The sequence below is a fragment of the Talpa occidentalis genome, unplaced genomic scaffold, assembly GCF_014898055.3.
Source record: "Talpa occidentalis isolate TD23 unplaced genomic scaffold, MPIMG_talOcc4v2.1 talOcc4.8, whole genome shotgun sequence".
NCBI lineage: Eukaryota > Metazoa > Chordata > Mammalia > Eulipotyphla > Talpidae > Talpa > Talpa occidentalis.
The window spans coordinates 106,899,737-106,919,797 of NW_023605194.1; the positions used below are offsets into that span (position 1 = coordinate 106,899,737).

The 20,061-nt window shown below is 39.4% G+C and overlaps 2 protein-coding genes across 5 annotated transcripts in view; one reads left to right on the top strand and one right to left on the bottom strand.

The window, feature by feature from the left end:
- Positions 1–20,061, top strand: part of LRBA (LPS responsive beige-like anchor protein) — a 493,454-nt gene that overhangs the window by 263,346 nt on the left and 210,047 nt on the right. The gene's annotated exons all lie outside the window — the stretch shown is intronic.
- On the bottom strand, positions 801–1,910 carry MAB21L2 (mab-21 like 2). The gene has a single exon (XM_037497456.1). The coding sequence runs from the start codon at positions 1,908–1,910 to the stop codon at positions 831–833; it is 1,080 nt and encodes a 359-aa protein (XP_037353353.1). The 3' UTR covers positions 801–830.

Genomic DNA, 20,061 nt, shown 5'->3' on the forward strand with positions numbered 1-20,061 from the left:
CTTTTTTTCTAAGTATTTTAACAGGCTCTTGTATGCTTTAATCTGCAAAATGTGCTGTATTTGGAAATTTTGCATTTGCAAATTAGAATTCCAATGGAACCTTCTTACATTAGTTCCTCAAGTTCCCATCTTTACATTGTAAATTATAAATGGTGACCTCAACTGCCTTCATTTAAGAACAATTCACAACCAGTCAATTACAATGTAAAGTAATATTTTTATTACTGTTTTCAACAAGATTGCTTAGGGTGAGGGTAGAGGTGCAAGAGAGGAAGGGACACGATCTGACATTGGCACTGAGATACACTTAACATCAGCAAAACCTTTTTTAAAAGAGAAATTTTACATATAATTAAATACTTTTTTTCACTTTGTGACAACATTCAGGCAACCCAAAACAAAATGAAATGAGAGAGAGAGAGAGAGAGAGAGAGGGAGAGGGAGGGAGGGAGGGAGGGAGAGAAAGGACAGAAAGAAGGACAAGGGCAGAGACTACTATGCACGGATTTGAAAATGTACCTTGGGTTTCATTTTGTGGTGGCAAAGCCCGATTGCTTCTTTTGTGTGATCTTTTAAATTCACATTGTTTGGAAGAAAACGATCACTTTTGTGCAAGAATGTGATTTCGTTTGGCTCGCTGGTCTGCTCTCTCTTTGTCGTCCAGGAACGCAGGTCCGCGGGGCGCCTGCCTCTCCCAGGTGGCGTGCGTAAAAGTTTGCGCCCGGGGTCCCCGCGTCCCCGCCGTCGGGGTCGGTGTCGGTGGCGGAGTCCCGTGGGGTGTGTCCGAGAGCGGTCCCGTCCGCGTCGCTTTTCAAGCAGTCCCCAGCACCCTATAGTTTGTCCAGGCTTTTGGGATTGGTGAGAATTTCCCTGGCCAACCTCCAGGTCTGCTTGGCAGCGCTCTCCAGGGCCGAGTGGGGCTTGCCCTGGAAAAGGTCGAGGTTGGGCAGAAAGTAGTGCGGGCAGCGGCGGCACTGCAGGCAGGAGATGAGCTGCAGCAGGATGCCGTTGAGCCGGTCCCCGAGGCACGCCTCGTCCCAGTCCGTCTCCCGCGGGTGCTTCTCGCACTCGTACAGCAGCAGCGTCTTCATGTGGTAGTTGTTGAGCGGCTGGCCCGGCAGCTCCAGGTGGCGGTCCCGCAGCGTCTTCAGCACCGAGAGGCACTTGTTCCGGCAGCCGCCCATCAGCAGGCGGTTCTCCGCCTCCCCGAACTGCAGCACCCAGGCGTCGCTCTCGGCGGAGCTCTGCTTGCCGGTCAGCGAGTAGCACTCCTTGGACAGCAGGTTGAAGCCCTCCGCCTTGACCTCCGCCACGCGGTTCGGGCCGGGCCAGGGGATGTGGGGCATGGGCCACTGCGCAGCGCTGCGGGGCCAGATGCCGGTGCACTTGAACGCCGGCGTGATTTGCACCACGTAGCGCTCCCGGATGCGCAGCTTCACCTCGCTGGTGTCGGCGATCATCTTGACCACGTCCCGGTAGCTGCACTTGTCCACCGCCTGGGCCACCAGCGTCTGGAAGCGGGAGCGGATCTTGCGCGCCGAGAGGTAGCCGGACGCCGTGATGAACTCGACCCAGAGAGACATGCTCCGCTTGCGCCCGTCGCTCAGCTTGAGCACCGCGCAGCCGGGCAGCGAGCCGTCGTCCACGAAGTTGAAGACGCCCATCTGGTTGAGGTAGAGCACCACCTCGAACTCTGTGGGCGAGATGACCTCCAGCCCCTCGTAGCGGGCATCGATCTCGCTCAGGGAGCTGATGAAGCGAGGCTCCTGCACCTCCACCTCCTTCAGCACGTCCGAGACCACCTTGCAGACCTCGCGGATGGTCTTGGCGATGGCCGCCTTGCGCGCTTGGCACCGCTCGGTGTAGTATTTGTTGAGCTGGTAAACCAGCTTGGCCTGAGCGGCGATCATGTTGGGGCACAGGTCCGGGCTGTACACCGGCGTCTCGCAGTACGTTGAGGGATCCAAGGCTCAGGCACTGGTGGTGGCCCTGCGGCTCGCCAGACGGTCAGTGCGCGCCCCTCAGCCCCACTTTCCCCCTGGCTCTCCACCTGGGCTGCCCCGCGGTTGCTGCGGCCGGCCGGCTCCCTCTCCCGTCTCTCCAGACCCTTTGCCTTCTCTAGAGAACGGGACAGATAAGTGACCTTTGGAAAAGGAAGGTACTTGCGGAGACTTTCTCCGCTCTTTCTTGAAGAGTCGAATAAAGAGGTGCGAGCAGGAGCGATGGGAGGGAGGGGGCAGGAAGAGAGGGCGAGAGAGAGAAACTCAGGTTACCCAGAGATGTCTGCATCCGAGATCGCCCACAAGTCTGGAGATGAGGTCCTTTAGTTTCCAAAGTGAATTTAAAAAGCAAAGCGAAACATTCAGCCTTTCATTCTGAAACTTCCCTCGCGCGCTGACTTCTTCGCCCGGCTTGGTGAGTGCCTTTCTCCTCGCCCTCCCCCAAAGGGAAGGTGAAGGATGTAATTAATGTCCTGAGAGCAGTGAAGTGCAACTCGGTGCAGCACCCTCGGAGGCTCGCAGAATCCCGGCGCCCAGCGTGCGGGCTGGTCTCTTCTCGGGGGTCCTGCTGGAGAGCTTTTCTTCCCCTGCTGGAGGCGTCCTGTGGACTGGGTCTGTTTATTTGCAGTGGGTTCTTGTCTTTCTCTAGGTGCAAACCGCTGGGAGTTGTTTGATACTCATTTCTGCTTCGCAAATTAAAATTTTGGCCCTCGCAAAATCTGTTTTAGTGTGAAGAAGTCGCAGCTTGCGTTGCATCTGGGGTTTGGTTACAGGGGTTCAGGGGTTTTTCTTATTCTCCCCTTTAGGTTGCTTGTGCGGATTCCACTTTCTGAGCCCGCTCTCCCTCCTCCCCTCGACTCACTCTCTCTCTCTCTCTGCCCTCCTAATCTCTCTCCCTCCTCCTCCCTGTCCCTCCCTCCCTGTCTCCCTCGGCTTCCTTCCCCCTTCTCTCTCTCTCTCTCTCTCTCTCTCTCTCTCTCTCTCTCTCTCTCTCTCTCTTTCTCTCTCTCCCCGCTGTTTCCTGGAGTTATTTAGTTTATGAATGGTCCAGGGCCATCATGAGGGGGGTGGAGCTTCAGTTCCTACAATCGCTATCCAAGCTGTCAGTGCCTTAACCAATCCCAGAGAGAAGACAGGCATGCTTGGCAGACAGTAGCAGCCACCACTGCACTTGATAAAGAAAGAGGGCAAAGAGAGAAGTAGGAAAATAGGGTAGATAGGAGAGTCAAATGCGCACACACATTTCACAGCCCCCTCTTCTCTCTTATCAGTTGCAAGAAAGAAAAAGAGTCTATGTGAGAGGGACTTCTGGAGATGCTGGAATAACGCGAGGGAGAGTAGCAGTGGTTCAGAAAGGTTCACTTTTTTTTCCTATCAACACTGTGAAGAAGGTGCAAACTTGTGACAACATTACTTTCTCTTGTAGGCGAATGGAAGGAGGAAGGAGCGTTTTGGAAAGGACCTAAAATTTTTTAGATTTTGTCCTCTTGCAAAGTCTTCCTCACTTCCCTTCCCCTTCCCTTGCTTTATTGCCAAGAGCCAGAGCAATGCTGTATATGTGCACCAGTGCGTGTGTGCGTGCGCGTGCGCGTGCGTGTGCGTGTGTGTGTGTGTGTGTGTGTGTGTGTGTGTGTGTGTAGAGCAGGGTAGAGTGGATATGGGTGAGGGTTTATGACCATAAATCTCTTTTCAGTAATTTCCATATGCAGTTGAAAATGGGGCCGGGTAAAAATAGTGTAAGCACCTTCTTTGATAATTATTTCATCATTAAGGTGGAGATATATTTATCAATGCTGGCTATTAGAGAAAGTTAAGTGAATTGTACAAATTATATGTGCCTTTGTGTGGATGTAGACTTTTGTTGGCTATGCTTTCACATTAAAATAAATCATTACAATTGTTTTAAGCTTAATAGAAATGAAAGAAAGTAAATCTGAACTTAAAGTTTTCTTCAAATGTATGTGTTGTAAATTTAATTTTGAATATATTCTCAGGCAGTTCGGAATTTCACTTGTAAAATGATTTTATTTTCATAATTGACTCATGCTTTTAAAAGACTTCTCTGATGCAAAAATCTATAACTATCCTGTTATTGATTACACAGATGGCTTCACTCCTCCCTTGGCATTTCAGTGAAACTCATGCATGTGCTTTTAGTATATGCGTTATCCTTTCAAGCTGTACCCATCGTAGCCCTGGGTACTTCTGGAGGAAAGAAGCTCTAACAGTGTTTCTGACTTACTTGGTATTGAGGGTTTGCCTTTGACCCTCAGGTGTCTGCATTCTGCCTCTTTTTAAAGATAAACCGAGCAGAAGGGACTAGTTTTAGACTTCGAATGATCTATTCTGCCCTGATGCTGTACGAATAAAAATCTGTGAAGCCTTTGGACAAAGGTTTCAGTTTTTGCAAAATCTGGTATGTGCCCTTTGCAAAAAACCTCTTGTGGGTGGGGAGGGGACAGTTTCACTTTATTAAAACATGACCAGGTGAACCCGAATTCAGTTGCATGGGTTAAGTTTATTTCTCTCCATCTCCTTGACTGCCGACATTTGGACCGCTTGGTTCTTTCTTGCTTGTCTGGTGCAGACGGCTGGCACCTTGTCATACCTTCTCTCTTTGCCGTCAATCAGTCCCTTTCCAAAACTCATTGGCCCTTTTTCTTTTTAAAAAATCAAGTCGGATTTATTGCTGAGAATCCATCCGCAGTGGACCGAAGTTGGTTAGAACAGTCGAAAGTAAGCTTCCCTGAAACTCTGGAGAACCAGGAGCTTCAGTCTCTGCAGCGGCAGAGCCTTGGTGGGGCTGCTGACTCCTGCGTTCATGGGGGCTGCCACTTGGCTAGAGGGGACCCTCGGCGCCTGGGGGCTTCGCGCTTGTGGGCTGGGTAACCTGCCTGTTGCCCCGAGGTCACAGTGGCTGCGCCCTGGGAAATATTACTGGGTAGGAGGGACCTTTGGGTTAGGGAGTTGTGTGGCCAGCCAGCCGCGGATCCGAAACGGAGTCCCTGGAGGGCAGCTCTCTGGGCGGAGACTGGTGGCCAGGCTCCCGGAGCGACCCCTCCCCGCCCCGAGGTGGCCACTCCTGCCCAGGCGGCTCGGAGCTGCCCAGGCCTCGAGCGCGCGGACCTGCGCGGCCGCCCGGCCAGAGACGCTCGGGCGCGAGGGGATGTTTGCGAGAAGACCCGGGGGTGACCGCAGCTGTCCCCCCTTCGCCCCAGGCTCCGCGGGGGGCGCCCCTGGCCGGGCTCGGTCTGCAGCCTCCCTATTTGGGTGGGGTGCGGGGCGCCCGCCTGACACCCCGCTGCTCCCCTCCTCCAGGCTTTGTCAGGGCGTCTAAGTTTCGTGGCACCCCTGTGTTTCGCCACTTTTCCTTGCGGAGGCCGAGGGATGATAAAATGTTACAAATGTTTTGATTTAAAAACAATTCATTACCAATTTACCCTGTCTAAGGTGGATGCTCTAGTAAATAATAAATCAGTTAAACAAAGGCGACTTTAATTTATTGCCCGTGGTACTAATTAGAAACATCATTCGAGCAATAAACTTAAACACTTCCAGCAAATAATGCTCCCTCTCGCCGGCTCCCCACCTCCCCTCCCCCACCCTGCGCCCCGCGGCTGCAGGGCCCCTTGGCGGCGCGCGTTTGCGGATCCGGCTCTTCCTCGGGTCGAATAATTGAAGGGGGATACAGGGGGATACGGGTATCCGAGGAGGCTGTAAATGAAGAGCCCCTGTCACCTCTGCTTTTATGTGAGTTAGTGCAGAAGTCCAGCAGCAGGTCCTTGGCGGTGCATTAAAATGAAGTGGCAGCCCCTTCTGCAGGGGAGACCGTATTCTATTAGAGGCCATGTGAGGAACTCTAGAGGCTAAAAGCCACTTCAGGTCTTCAGACCGATTGATCTGTATTCTCTGGTTATAATCCGTCTCATCATACTTGAGTTAATGAGGCAAAAGAGCGGGAGTGAAATCTGATGGTCCTTGACAAATTCATTAGGGAGGCTGCGGGACATTTTATTTGACTGTTAAACATCTTGTTTGTTTGGTTTAGGCGGTGCCAACATCAGCATGCTTCTGCCCAGGCTGGTGATGTTGGGCTGTCCACAGACGGTTCCTAAAGAGACATGGAGAACAATCAGAGTGGGATTTGAATTTTTTGTTTTGGGTGTTTGGGTGCTCCAGAACCTGCAGATTCCACCATCACCGTTATTACATTAGGAACTTGTTATGAGGATGTAGATGATAACACAGAGGAGAGCATGTTTTTAGTTAACTGGAAACTAACATTTAATGTATGTTTAAAGTTTAATGCGAAGTTTCCCATTTCCTTAAAAAATTGTCAAGTTATGGCAATGGCTATAGTCGTTTTTGAAAAATGTGAGTGTTTAAGTTGCAGAAGGGTTGTCAGAGTACACACTGCATTCTATTTTAACTTAACCATGGTTAGACTATTAATTATTAATTGAATTTCCTCTTGAAGTGAAACACTTATGTGTATAGACATTTGGAAATAAAAAAAATAACTACAAATAAGATATTTTACAAACAAAACAAACATATTTTAATTTGAGGGCCTTTTATTTTTTAAATAGGAAGCAGAACTGGGTGGTTTTTAAATGGTGTTCATCAGGTGATGAGTTGATAGACTATTTTAAAAAAACTAAAATAGTTCTAATTGAGGAATAATGAGTGATCAAGCGCGAATGCTAGTCTTATAATATCCTAATAATAACGTAGTACTTAATTTTTGCAAAAATTTTCATGAAAAGAAACAATTCAATTGTGGTACTTGCTTGCAATGAGAGTATTTAGTCAGCTTTTCCTTCAGCAATTGACTTAAACAGCCTTAGCTTAACTGCTTTGAGAAAGAACCCTGTCTTCCATTTATAGGAAAGCAGTATGAGAAAAAAAAAGAAAATGAATGCTCTTTGCCTGTCATTTTTATACATTCTTGCACTGCTGATGAAGCTTGAACTGCTGCAGGGAATGTATGGATTTGAAAAGAAACGATTCAGTAGTTCATGTTGTGTTTCTCACAAGCAAAACCAAACTAATGACTGAAGTCAGTGCTTCTGTACATCTGACAGTTATAATCCTGTTTACATTTCTAGAGAATACAGAATCCTTAAACGGTTTCATTTTTTGCTGATCTTTCTTTAGAAATGTGTTTATTGAGTTAAACTTTAGTAGTCCTTTATACTTTATATAACGGAGAGTGAAAAGATAGCCATTATTTTATTAACTATAGATATTGCATACAGTATTCCAATGACCTGTACTGAAGAGCTTATCAGTTTTGAATTCTGTGATTTTATTTTCCAGGAAAACATTTTAAAAGTATTCAAAAATGATGAGATCATTCACTTAAAAAAGACCTTCTCTATAGGACTTTTTGGAAAACAAAAGGCCATGCATTTTGTTAGTCTTTTCCTCTAAATCTAACTCTGAAACATCTCTTGGGTTGCTACATTTTTGCTTCTTTTGTACTTAATCATTCAACATACTGATAAAAATTCTTGATTTTTTTTTTTTGAAGAAAATTCTTTTTATAGTCAAACTATAAATGGAGCAATAAACAGCTTTTAAATTCTCTGAATTTGAAATCTATTCCGGTAAAAACAGAAAGTAAACAACCCAAACACGATTAGTTTGTATTAATCGATGAAATTTTATTGAGGTAAAGTAATTAAAATATCAGAAAGAAGCTTTAACAATAATTTCCTTATTATACTATACACATTGTATTAAAAGTCAAAACCATATTCTCTGTCAATGATCTAATTTTTCAAAACTCCAAAATGCCAGAGATTGTTTCTGAGCTATGAATAATAATTATTCTGGAATCAATCTAGAGAATTACCAGTAACTGAAAATTTTCTTTGAGCCTTTCGCTGTAGTGCCTATTAATTTTAAATGGTCAATCAAGCTGCTGAAATAAGATTTTTTTTCCTCTCATAAAATAGCATGAAAAGTACCCCCAAACCTTGTAATCTCTTTGATCAGTAACCCAAGGGTATTGATCTTATTCGAAAAGTATAAAGTTGAGCTAATATTCTGTCAGGTAAAAGCAATAGCTTTATGTGTAATAAGCCTATTAACAGTATTCTCGTATACTTTGAGTATTGTTTTGTGGGCCTTTTTAAGTTTGTTTGGATTAGCTTAGGTAGCACATATGATTAGTGATGTTTACACCTATTAGACTTTTATAAGTCTAATTCTTGTATTATGTAGCAGGGCAAGAAATTTGAGAGTGCAGTGTATGATAGTTCCTTTCTACATTGAATAACAGCTGTATATATGTGAGTACTTTATTAAGTTATACACAGTTTGGTCTCATCCAAATGAATAATGATAAAACAGAGAACACGTACTCAGGAAAAACAGAAATTAGTAACTTTCAATGTGGTTGGGCAGTACGACTGTGTTATTGAGCTAGGCTATGAAGTTAAGAAAATGTGAGTTAATTCAATGAGTATTTTTCCATAGATGTTTCATTGAATTTACTATATTCTCATTTACGTTGATATGTGTATTTTGGTCTTAGCAACAAATTGTGTAATTTTTTATTCTCATTTTAAATATACACTTCTTTGAGTTGTAGCAGTTATATTCTTTTACTTCATAGTTAAGCAGATTTTGTTTCAAAAAGTTAGAATAAAACACACAGTCTTGCCTGTCTTCTTTCCTTCCCACCCTCACACCCAGCTTGCATCCTTCCTCCCATCTTGCCCCACCTCCCTTATTAAGGTACTATTAAAAATTAAATTTTATATATCAGTTATCTTTGACTTTTCATAACATACTATAATCTTCAATAAATTAAAGTGTTCTTTTAGTAGTATCAACACTTAGCTATTTAGGAGTGACTGTAATTTGTGGATTATTATTTGTCAAAGCTTTTGACTTCGATTCATTTCACAACACTGAATTTTATGGTTTAAAGAAAGTGTGCTACTGTGCTTACTAAAATACTACTACTGACTCACATGGAAAATACACTTCTTTTTTTTTTTTTTTTTTTTTTTTATAGAGGCATGCTTTATTTATTTGTTTGCTGGTTTGTTTGTTTGTTTTGTTTATACATGCACTGGGTACAGTCAGAAGCGCGGGAGGGTGAGAGAATTCACCAGAGCCAGAGCGGGGAGCAGAGCAGGCAGAAGGACCGAAGTACACTGCTGAGGGGAGCAGCGGGCGGCAGGAGAGGTCTGCGCGCCATGTGGGACCCTCCTCTGGTGGCCAGGGAGCAGCCGGGGATCGAACCGGCGCCGCAGAGGCCGCGGGCAGCTTCGCAACCCAGCGCTCAACCGCTGCGCCACCGGGGAGGCCCGAAAATACACTTCTTGAGATTGTAAAGTCATCCCAGCCCCATTTCTGCTTCCCTTTGTGATCAATGCCAGGCATTTATGAAACATCTAAGGATGTAGATGATGCCTGAGTACCGAGATGTACTTAGATCCAAATATAAGACTTGACAGTACAGTCTATATTTTTTTGAGATCATATAAGACATTCTATACAATGTGTGCTTAAAATGATCAGTTAAGCATATCATATGAACAGGTTTTAGTTATACTTTAGGAAAACTAGTCCTTTTTTTAAAACCTCTTCAGTTTATTTTCATATACATTGGCTCTAGAGCACTGCGTTTATGTTACTACTAATCCCAGTAAATTGGCATCAATTTTCTGCTAAAGTTACAGGAAATTTTTAATGGACTTTATGCTTTTTTGATGTTAAAAATCTAGCCTGTTCCTTTCTTCAAACATTCTGCATTAGAGTAAAAAGAGATGTGCTGAGAGGTTTCTCTGATTCCTTGTAGTGGTTAAACAATAACAACAAAAATCCTTTGTTGGCTCTAATCTATGTATAGAAGACATCTGTGTTATACAAATGAAATAATATTTGATGATCTAAGGAATGGAAACTTTTCCTTTAACCATCTGAAATAATGCTAGGATATAAAACAGCTGTCTTGGCCTATGTATATCAAGGTTCTGCCAGTCTGTTTCTTTTCTGAATTTTGCTTCTCTATCTTCTCTTCTTATGTTTGGATCATAGAAAGTCTTTCCCTTATTTTCTGACTGGTTTTGTCTGTAGACAAACCTGAGTTGGTAGGTTTAAATCAGTCTAGATAGAGTGAAAAATCTTTGATCTATGGCTATGACGGTTTCCAAATGATTTGCTTGCTGGGACCAGACACTGTCCATGCCCTTTCACTTTGCTATCAGATAGGTATACACAAAGGATCTGAAAAGCTACCAGATGCATAGTTAATCATCATATTAGATAAGTAAAGGGATCCAACCATTCCTAATTAGATCTTCTCTTTCTAATAGTTATTTGTTCTATAGTACCTTGTTGGTTAAATGCTCTCAAATATTCTAATCTTTTCAAAAATGAGGCCAAAACTTGTTGTAAATTGTAGCATTGATTAAGAATGAGTTATACAAATCTATTGTTTTTAAATAGAGGTTGTTGCTGTCACATAACTTACCTGAGTAGATAAGATAAAGGGAGATAGTATGATAGTATTTAGAGAGCATTAGTATGGGGGATTGGGTGAGGGAGAAGCCCTGAATTTTTTTATAGTATGACCACAAACTGTCTGAGTGACCTTGATCAAGCCGCTTTCTCTATTCACTGTTCTCTCAATTGTTAAATGGAGGGATGAATTAAGAGTTTTTTTCCTGTCTCTTCTAGGTATAAAAACTTTTAACAGTATTATTAAAGTTGCTGTTTACATCTTTATTAGTTTACTTCAAATCAGATATCTTCTGCAAAAATTAGACTTTCAGTGTTGCTCTAATATAAGCATATTAAAGTTTTTTACATAAAAATCATAGAAAGAATAAACTTACAAATGGTTCATATTTTAGGCTTAAGGACAAAACATTACAAGTTATAGATTGGAGACACTTGTGAGGAACAACCAACTAGCAACTTGGAATAAGCTCTAGCAGTTAATAATTATTGTTTGACAGGAGGTGAATCATAAAAATATGAAATCGAAACCACTATGAATTCTTATACCCACATACACATTTACATGTATGTATACATAGAGTATGCTTAAAGGTGTACATAAAAGTAGCAGAATCTTTTTTCTTAATATGTCAAATGGCTTTCAATGTTTCTGACATTTCCATTAAGATTAGATATTCTGTAAACGTTAGTTCGTGGTGCCGAAGAAGGTTCAAATTCACAATTATCTTTAAAAGAAAAAGTCACTGACATTGCTCTCAGTGACTATCGTTTCACCATATTCATGTTGTCTTAGAAGGTAGATCCAAGCAGGGAAAAGCGTTTCAAAACATGAACCACTAAGTGAGTAAAAGTTTTATACCACTTTCCCATACTTTTCACTTGTTTTCATCAGAAGATCTGACAAGCATAAAAGTGTTAACATCTTTTATTTTACAGATGTTCTTAGTTTTCTCTCAAACTGTAAAAGATGCTATAGCAGAGAAGCATGGTAAGAAATAATTTCAACACCTTCTCTCACTTATGTGATCACTTATTTGTCTAAGCTTGTGGATATTTTTGGAGAGAGGGAAGTGAGGCAGGAAAAGATAACAGAGAAATCTAATTGTTCTCATTTTGAGATATAGATCAATCAGTCTGTCTGCTGTATTATGTTTTCTAAAATAGCTTTTCAATAGACATGATTGAGTTATTTATATTTTATTTTATGTTTATTGGAAGTCCCTCATTAATGCAAAAGGAGTGCCAGGTGACCACTGAGAGAGTTGTTGATGATGTGAGTTTGCAAAGTAAAGTTAAAGGACTGAAATGAGAAATGTGTTGCTATTTGTGAATTTATGTTTTATCTCACTTCACTTGAAAATTTATGAGTAGCGTGGCTTAAGGGTGCTGGAGTTGTGTGTTCCAGGGCTTGCCCCTACTGATAACACCCTTGTTGGCGTGAAAGTGCAATGCAAATTATGACAGTTACAACCTTCTGTTTTGTTTAACCTGTCAGTAGATTTCCTGGCTCAGTGCTGAGGGCAATGGTGTGTTCAGCTAGTCCATATTCACCTAAACTTAAAAGGTCAGGTTTCTACAGGCAAGCCTAGTCAAAGCCTAATTGATGAGGAGGGCAGGGAGACAGAATTTACTGTTCTGTTGGCTAGTTTCATATCGTTAGGTTGTCCTGAAAGCATCAGGCAGTCACAGCCCCTTTCATGTAAGTGCTGACCCTAGACAGGAGCTGACAATCAAAGGAGGCAGCCACAGGAACCAGTGCAAGTAGGCTATTGATTTTTCAGTTAGGTCTAAGTAGTTTGTAGTATGGGTAATGGGTGACAGAGGCAGGTATGTCATTATCAATGAGCTCCAGAACAGTAGCGACAACCCTCTCTCATATTTCCTTCAGCACTGACAGTATGCATCCAGAGGCGGTCAATAAATCGCCCAACCTTTAACTGACAAGTGACTTGGAGGTTTAGGTTGAGGGGCAGAAGTTATAGAGCTAAACTTGTCTACTTGAACATACACTGGATCTAGCAATGGAATTAAGTAATTATATTGTTGTGAGGTTTAAAGTTTTGATTTGGGTAAGTCTGCAACTCTGAAAATGAGAGTTAACTTTTAAGCCTTGAGTATTTCGGAAGCATATTTACTTACTTAAAGAAATAAATGGGTCAGTCATTTGTAAAGATGCTCTGCAATGATAATTAAGTTAGGTAATTATGCAGCTTTTAATTAAACTTGATTCTTCTTTAATCAAAGATATCCTTGTTATAAAAGTTCAGCAATTAGCAATTTCCTCTCAAAATCCTTTTAAATTCCTGAATACTTTTATAAATGTTTTAACTGCAGAGCAGTTAAATTGGGGGGAGAAAAGCTGTAACTATTTGTAAATGTGATGTATTAGCCACTAAGCAGTTGCTATTTGACCTTCAAATTTGTTTTATATTACTTTTCAGAGTGAAATAGTCAGGAATAGAACTTTTAATGATTAAAATTTGATGAATTATGGTTGCTTCCGAATTTAAAAAGAATTTTTTTAAAAAGCATTTCATTTGGATATTTACATTTAAAAATAGATAGTTTATGTTCACATAAATACAAAAATGTGGCAGGTTTTGACTAAAAGTACACATGTTGTAAAAGGTGTATAAAATATTGTCTATTTTGTTACAAAATGTAAGTAATATAAAGAGAAGATAATATTTATAGCTAGAAGTGGGAGTTTGGGTTGTACCAGGATCCTTGCAAACTATCATATGCTTACATTTTTTTAAAACTTTAAACAAATTGAAATAAAACAGAAAAGTAAATGTTTTTAAAAACTTCCTTAAATAACTTATTGCTATGATATCTTGTTTAACACAGTGATATAGTACAGAACCAGAGTCTGCAGTACCATCTAACAGTGGCGTACACAGTGGGACCACATGAATCATTTGCATTTACTCAATGCAACTGAAAATTCCTTTTTTTTTCTTTTTTAAACTGAACTGAGGATATGGATACATAAATATTCTCCAATTTTGCAGTGACTTATCTGTGTGAATAGCCCTCTATTCTTGTAGAAGAAATAGATAACACAGTTTAAAGTAGTGAAAGATGTTGAATTGTTGTCTTAGTTTTAAAGAAGCTTTGAGATTATGTAATTAATATTTAATGAAATTTTGTTCAGATCCTTTGAATTAGCTATCTTTTGAGGCTTTACAGATTCTTAAAACATGATTTCTTTTAGAATCATTGTTTTTCTTAAGGATTCACTTAATCTGTTTTTTTTTTGTTGTTGTTGTTGGATTAGACAAAAGATGTACCTGAGGATCTTGTACTCTTATTGTTAGCTATAAGCACAGTTTCTTTTGCTGTATTTGCAGTCTTTCCTGAATACAATGTTATTTTTAGGAATAAAAAAGAGCTGAAGAAAGGGGGACAAATTAAATTTTCATGAAAGAAAATCCTAATCAGCAGTGACAGTGTAAGAGAAAGATGATTGCCACTTGGTCATTGTGGAGAGGCACTTAGATTTGGTGTCAGTGCTTCTGTTAATGATGACTAATGTCTTTCTTAGAGCAAGTGCATGCTCCAACATACTGCTACAGCCGGGGGGGGGGGGTTGCTGAGCAGTAGGCATCATGCAACAAAAGCATTAGGTGTCGTAAAACAAAGACTTTTTAATGCAATCAACTTGGCAGTCTCTGATACTACAAAAATGTAAACATAATGCTAAGGCATTTACCAACAGATTTCATGTCCAGTACTATGAGATACTATTTTTAAATTAAGATATGAAATAAATCAAGGACTGTTAATAAGATGTGCTCCCTATTTGTTATAGGAATGGGCACATACAAGTGCACAGAATCACTTGTGCTAAGAAAGTTTTAAAAAGAGAAACTTGCAGCTCTTTTCTCATCTGCATTGCCCTATCCTCAATAAATGCTATATAGTTATAAAAGAGAATGAATGACTCAAAGGATCTTTTTAGGTCCTTTAAATATATTGGTTACAAAAAGATGACATGTGTTATTTCTTCAGTTTTTCCCCAAAGTGTAAGACTTTCAGGAGGGCAATTGCAATGCTTGTCATATTTTTTCATATATATCTTACTGGCCTGACATGTCTTGAGAACCATGAGAACACAGATGTCATTGCATTCAGACAACACTAATTACTCTGGGATTTTTGCAGCCTCAGTGCCTGCATGTAACTGTCGATTATGATTGTTCATGCAGTCTACAGTGCGGACACTTTGCACATGAAAATAGTGAGGTCCAAAAATAGTGAGACAGCCCTTTTAGTCCCCTATTGTTCTCTAATGGAACTTGGAAGAAAAATATTCTTGACACATCAGTTTCATCCAGTATTTTGCATTTGAACCACGTTTAGCAACATTTTCCATTTTGAAATAAGAGTATTATGCTTTAGTGTTTTATGAAATCTATTATCCATCTGTTCTTTAACCTTCTTGTACAATCTTCTACATTACTTTGTTTTTAATCTTCATGGGAAAGCTTGATGTAGCTTATAGTTTAAGAGAAACACTAATTGTGGTATGCATCTTTTGAAAGTGACAGTGCAAAATAATAAATATGTATGATATGTTTTTCTGGTGTGTGATTTAATGTTTAATGAGAAGCTGCAGCAAGTATGGCTAGTCTCAGTTTAGATAAGTGCAATCATCTTATGCCTTTAACACAGGTCAGTTCTTTGTTTAATTTTCTCTGTAACATTCTGGATTTCAGTTGATTCATTGTGTTTGGGTGGTTTCAAAATATCAGAGGTCAAATGGTGGTCATATCTAGACCCTCACTATTAAATGTGAAGACGAAATGCATGTTTTGATAAAAAGCATAATCTGTGTTAATCACTGATTGAAAATAAAAAACTCCAATAATGTAACTTCATATGCTGATGAAGCAGAAATTGGAGCAGCTTGATCAAAGATGTATGATGAGATAAAGCTGCAGTCTCTGCTGTACAGTTATAGTAATTATGACTAATGAACCGTCCAGTCTGGATGAAATGGCATGCCCACAGGGACTGTGTCCAATCAGTTGTGACTTATGCAAGCTGAACAAACCATTGATGGGGTTCCAAATTCTATATTGCAAGAAGTATTCTCTTTATTATTAATATAACATTTTTAGAGTCACATGAAGTGATCGAAAGTCATCTAAATTTCGTTAAATATAGAATATAATTTTTTCATGTTTATTAAAGTTAAATGCATATTTATTGTGACCTCTGTTTTACCTCTACTTCCTTAAACACACTTTGATCTCTGTTTTATAACTTCCTACTTGTTCTATTGTGCCACTTTTAACTCCCTCTTTTTTAGAACTGGTATTTACTTTTATCAGGGAATGTTGGTATATTGTTCACTAGTCTAATATTAGAGAGATGTTTTTACAATAATAATAAGCATCGCTTTAATTGCTTTACATATATTAACTGATAAATTCTGATAACCACCCTTACAGGTAGGTGCTTTTTTTGCAAATGAGGGAACTGAGATGTGGGAAGGTCAGGATAACATGCACTTATAAACTCTAGTTATGTTCAGTTACTTCTTCACTTGGTATGTTCTAAGTAACTAGAGCTTTCAGGATAGAGTTTAAAAATGCGTGCTTTTGATAGGAATATGTATCTTAAATGTACTAAACGTGTTAATTTGATGCACTCTTAAAAATCTATGTAAAATCTTTTAATTTAAAATAAAAGTATATTCACTACAAAAATATAGTAGTGTTAGTAAAATGAACTTGGTTAGTTTTCTTTTGATATATCGACACTAAAGTTTTTCTCTTCAAGCCTAGTACAGCCTTCATCTTAATAATTTCTTTTAATACTCATTTATTTATGCATGCAAGAGCTGGGGTGTAAGCCAGAGGTGTGGAGAGGGTGAGAGGATTCACCAGGGACAGAGTGGGGAGCAGAACAGGCAGATCTATTGAAATACACTGCTGAAGGGAGCAGTGGGCAAGACAGGAGAGGTCTGCTGTGCCATGTGGGTAGCTCCCTGCCCGGGCATCAAACTAGTGCTGCAGTGGCTATGGATAGCTTCATAGTGCTGAGACTTTTGAGATTTTGGTGCTCATCTCTCTCTAGTAGATTGCTTACTGTCATTAAAGTCAAATTTTTAATATAACCTTCTAGACATAATATTCTGAAAGTCTTTTAAAGCTCAATTGAAGTGACATTTGCACAAGAATATTATTGAACTCTTATTCTGTGCCAGGCACAATGCTAAGCACTTTGTTTTAATCATCTCAACAAATCTATGAGTTATATACTATCATTACCTCTGTCTATATATCATAGAAACCAAAGCACAAAGTGATTGAGTTAGCATGGTTCATTCTAAAACTAGGAAGTAGCAGCGAATTACTTGCAAAAATGTTGACAGTTTATTTTAAAGCACTCTAATTCCTATGGTTTTTGTGTCAATGCCTTGCTATATGATGGTCCCTTAATTTCTTAAATGATGTTCATTGTGTACCTACGTACCATGTCTTCTGGAGATACTCCAAATCCATCTTTCTTCCTGTTAATTTTCAGAAGAGGAGGCTAAAACATTGTTATCCTGCTCTAAAATGTGATATGATCAGGTAATGCAGGCAGATTGAGAGCTATCTGATTTTTTTTTTTAAGTTCATGAAAGACCAAATTAAGTCAACAATATCATCATTTTATGCAAGTTTGGAAATGATTGTAGTGTAAACTATGTTGGGTAATCTGGTTAGGAAATTTCCAAAGTAACAGTAGTAAATCATAGGAAAAATACTTGAAATTTAAATCTGTTTTTAAAGTGATTGGTAGTTATATCCATGACTGTTTATAAAAGATGGAAATGGAGTTAATAAAATGCTGCATATTTTATACTTAGGAAACATTGTGGCTTATAATGAGTCTTTATATACAACAAACCACTGTGTTATCAAAGAGGAAGCAGTTTGCCAAATATAGTAAACTCTCAGAAGTGAACTGACATCAATTTCAGTTTCTATTTAGATTCAGCTTTTATATGAAAATTGATGGCTTTCTGTTTCATTATTGCTTCAAACTCTATATTTAAAAAATTTTTTTAAGATTAATTTTTTTATACATGAGTTGGGGTACAGGCCAGAGGCACTGGAAGGTGAGAGGATTCACTAGGGACAGTCAAACTCTATTTTTTTTGAAAGATTTATTTATTTTTATACAAGAATTGGGGTACAGGTCAGAGATGCGGGAGGTGAGAGGATTCACCAGAGACAGAGCAAGGAACAGAACAGGCAGACGGACAGACTGAAGTATACTGCTGAGGGGAGCAGCGGGCGAGACAGGAGAGGTCTTCCCCACCATGTGGGTTTCTCCCTGGCCGGCCAGGAATTGAACTTGTGCTGCAGTGGCCGCAGATTGTTTCATAGGTTGTGTCTTAACAACTGTGCCACCAGGGAAGCCCAAACTCTCTATTTTTAAAAGTCAACTTTGTATTACTTTGATTGAAAGAATTTAGATACTGAGTTCTTGCTTCCTTAATGAAGATCAGTTCACATTTACCTAAAAAATTCATCATGGTAAATATTACTTGTATTACTGAAAACACTTTATTTTTTATTGAGGTAATTATTGATTTGACTTTATTTAACCTTTTGTTTTATTTCTTTGTATTCCACGTGTAAAACAATACCATCCGGTATTTGTCTTTCTCAGACTTATTTCACAAATTGTAATCCCTTGTAGGGCTGTTGTTATAAATGGCAAGTTGGGCCTCCCCGGTGGCGCAGCAGTTGAGCGCTGGGTTGCGAAGCTGCCCGCGGCCTCTGCCGCGGCCTCTGCAGCGCCGGTTCGATCCCCGGCTGCTCCCCGGCCACCGGAGGAGGGTCCCACATGGCGCGCAGACCTCTCCTGCCGCCCGCTGCTCCCCTCAGCAGTGTATTTCGGTCCTTCTGCCTGCTCTGCTCCCCGCTCTGGCTCTGGTGAATTCTCTCACCCTCCCGCGCTTCTGACTGTACCCAGTGCATGTATAAACAAAACAAACAAACAAATAAATAAAAAAACATGCCTCTAAAAAAAAAATAAATGGCAAGTTTATCTTTTTTTTTTTTTTTTAATAGCCAAGTAGTAGTCCATTGAGTAAATACACCACATCTTCATGATATACTTATCTGTTATGGGCTCCTTAGTTGTTTTTACAGCTTGGCAGTTAGCCTGAAGTCAGTATTAGTTATTGATCTTTCTTTAATTTTTAAGATAAAATTATTTTAAAATTCCTCCTAAACAGTTTACTTAGAAATCTTTAAATAGAAAAAAGTACAATAACATCCTAAATGATAACTTGTTATTTTGAAATGAATCTTTTTATATATTGTGGTTTACTAAGTCATATTTTACTCAGTCATGAACTTTTTTTTAGAGATTATTTTAAACTTTTTTGCGTAGAAGAACTGGGTTGTAGGCTAGAGGGGAGGAGGTGAGAAGACTCATGAGAGTGTCTGTCATGAATTTGCTAATACTTTTGTCTCTTTCAAATAATTCAGATATTTTACATTAATATTCAGAATTGATAAAAGTATCCTCATTCTTTATAAGTTTCTTATAGGGGAACTGAAATGGTAAAGCTATATAATTAAAACTTTAGTGATATTTAAAGAATTTCAAAAGATATAATTATTTAAATGAAAGAATAAAAAATCATTTCTGTGCTTGATTTTACTTATGTTAGGTTTTATTCATGAAGAAATACTGGAAGAGAATGACCAGAAATGAAAACAAAGTGTATAAGTAGTAAATTTGGGGGTAATTTAATCTTCTTCATTGTTGTTTTAATATTTATTTAGTAAACTTAAATATATGGAAATGTAGCTATATTTCAAAGTTTAATGTATTTTTAAATGACTTTAAGGTTGTATAGATTTACCATATTTTTATTTTTATGTGTTAAACTAATAACCATGATTCCATTATGTGTGACTTATACTTTGTCATGGGAATTGTTAACTGGAATTACCAGAAGAGCTATCATATAAAATGTATATATAAAATCTTAGTGTATATCTACTACTCTACAATGTCATATGAAGCCAATATACAATATGTATATTTTAAAGAGTGCAACTCTAATGTTTTAGCCTTGTGATAATGTGATACTAATATTGGTAATTCTTGTTAGATTGCTAAGGTCTGTGTATCTAGATTTATATAAATGTGTATTAAGGTTAGAAAAAGAGTACTTTAAAACAAACTTAATTCCTGGCAGCAGGGAAACAGAATGAGTAAGAAAAAATTTCAGGCATATAATAGCTCTCACTTTAAGAACATTTGTGCGGTTTAAATATGAGAAGGTCTTTAATGTATTGAATGTGGATAATCTTAAGAAAATGTATTGTAGATTAAATGTTATTATATGACCTTTCAATATTTGATACTTCATGGAATTTGACTTGATTTGGTTAGTTTCCTGAGTTTTACATAACTTTCACACTAGGTGTCTAAAAATCCCCCCCCCCCTTAAAAACATGTGGGTCAAGACTGGGGAATGTTTGGGACATTGTTTTTGTGTGGAGAAAATGAATATACACTTATGTTGCTATTTATGACAACTGTGTATAGCAGTGAG

Bases quoted from the DNA above. Each gene is read 5' to 3' on its own strand.
- MAB21L2 (XM_037497456.1), bottom strand. From the start codon at position 1,910: ATGATCGCCGCTCAGGCCAAGCTGGTTTACCAGCTCAACAAATACTAC.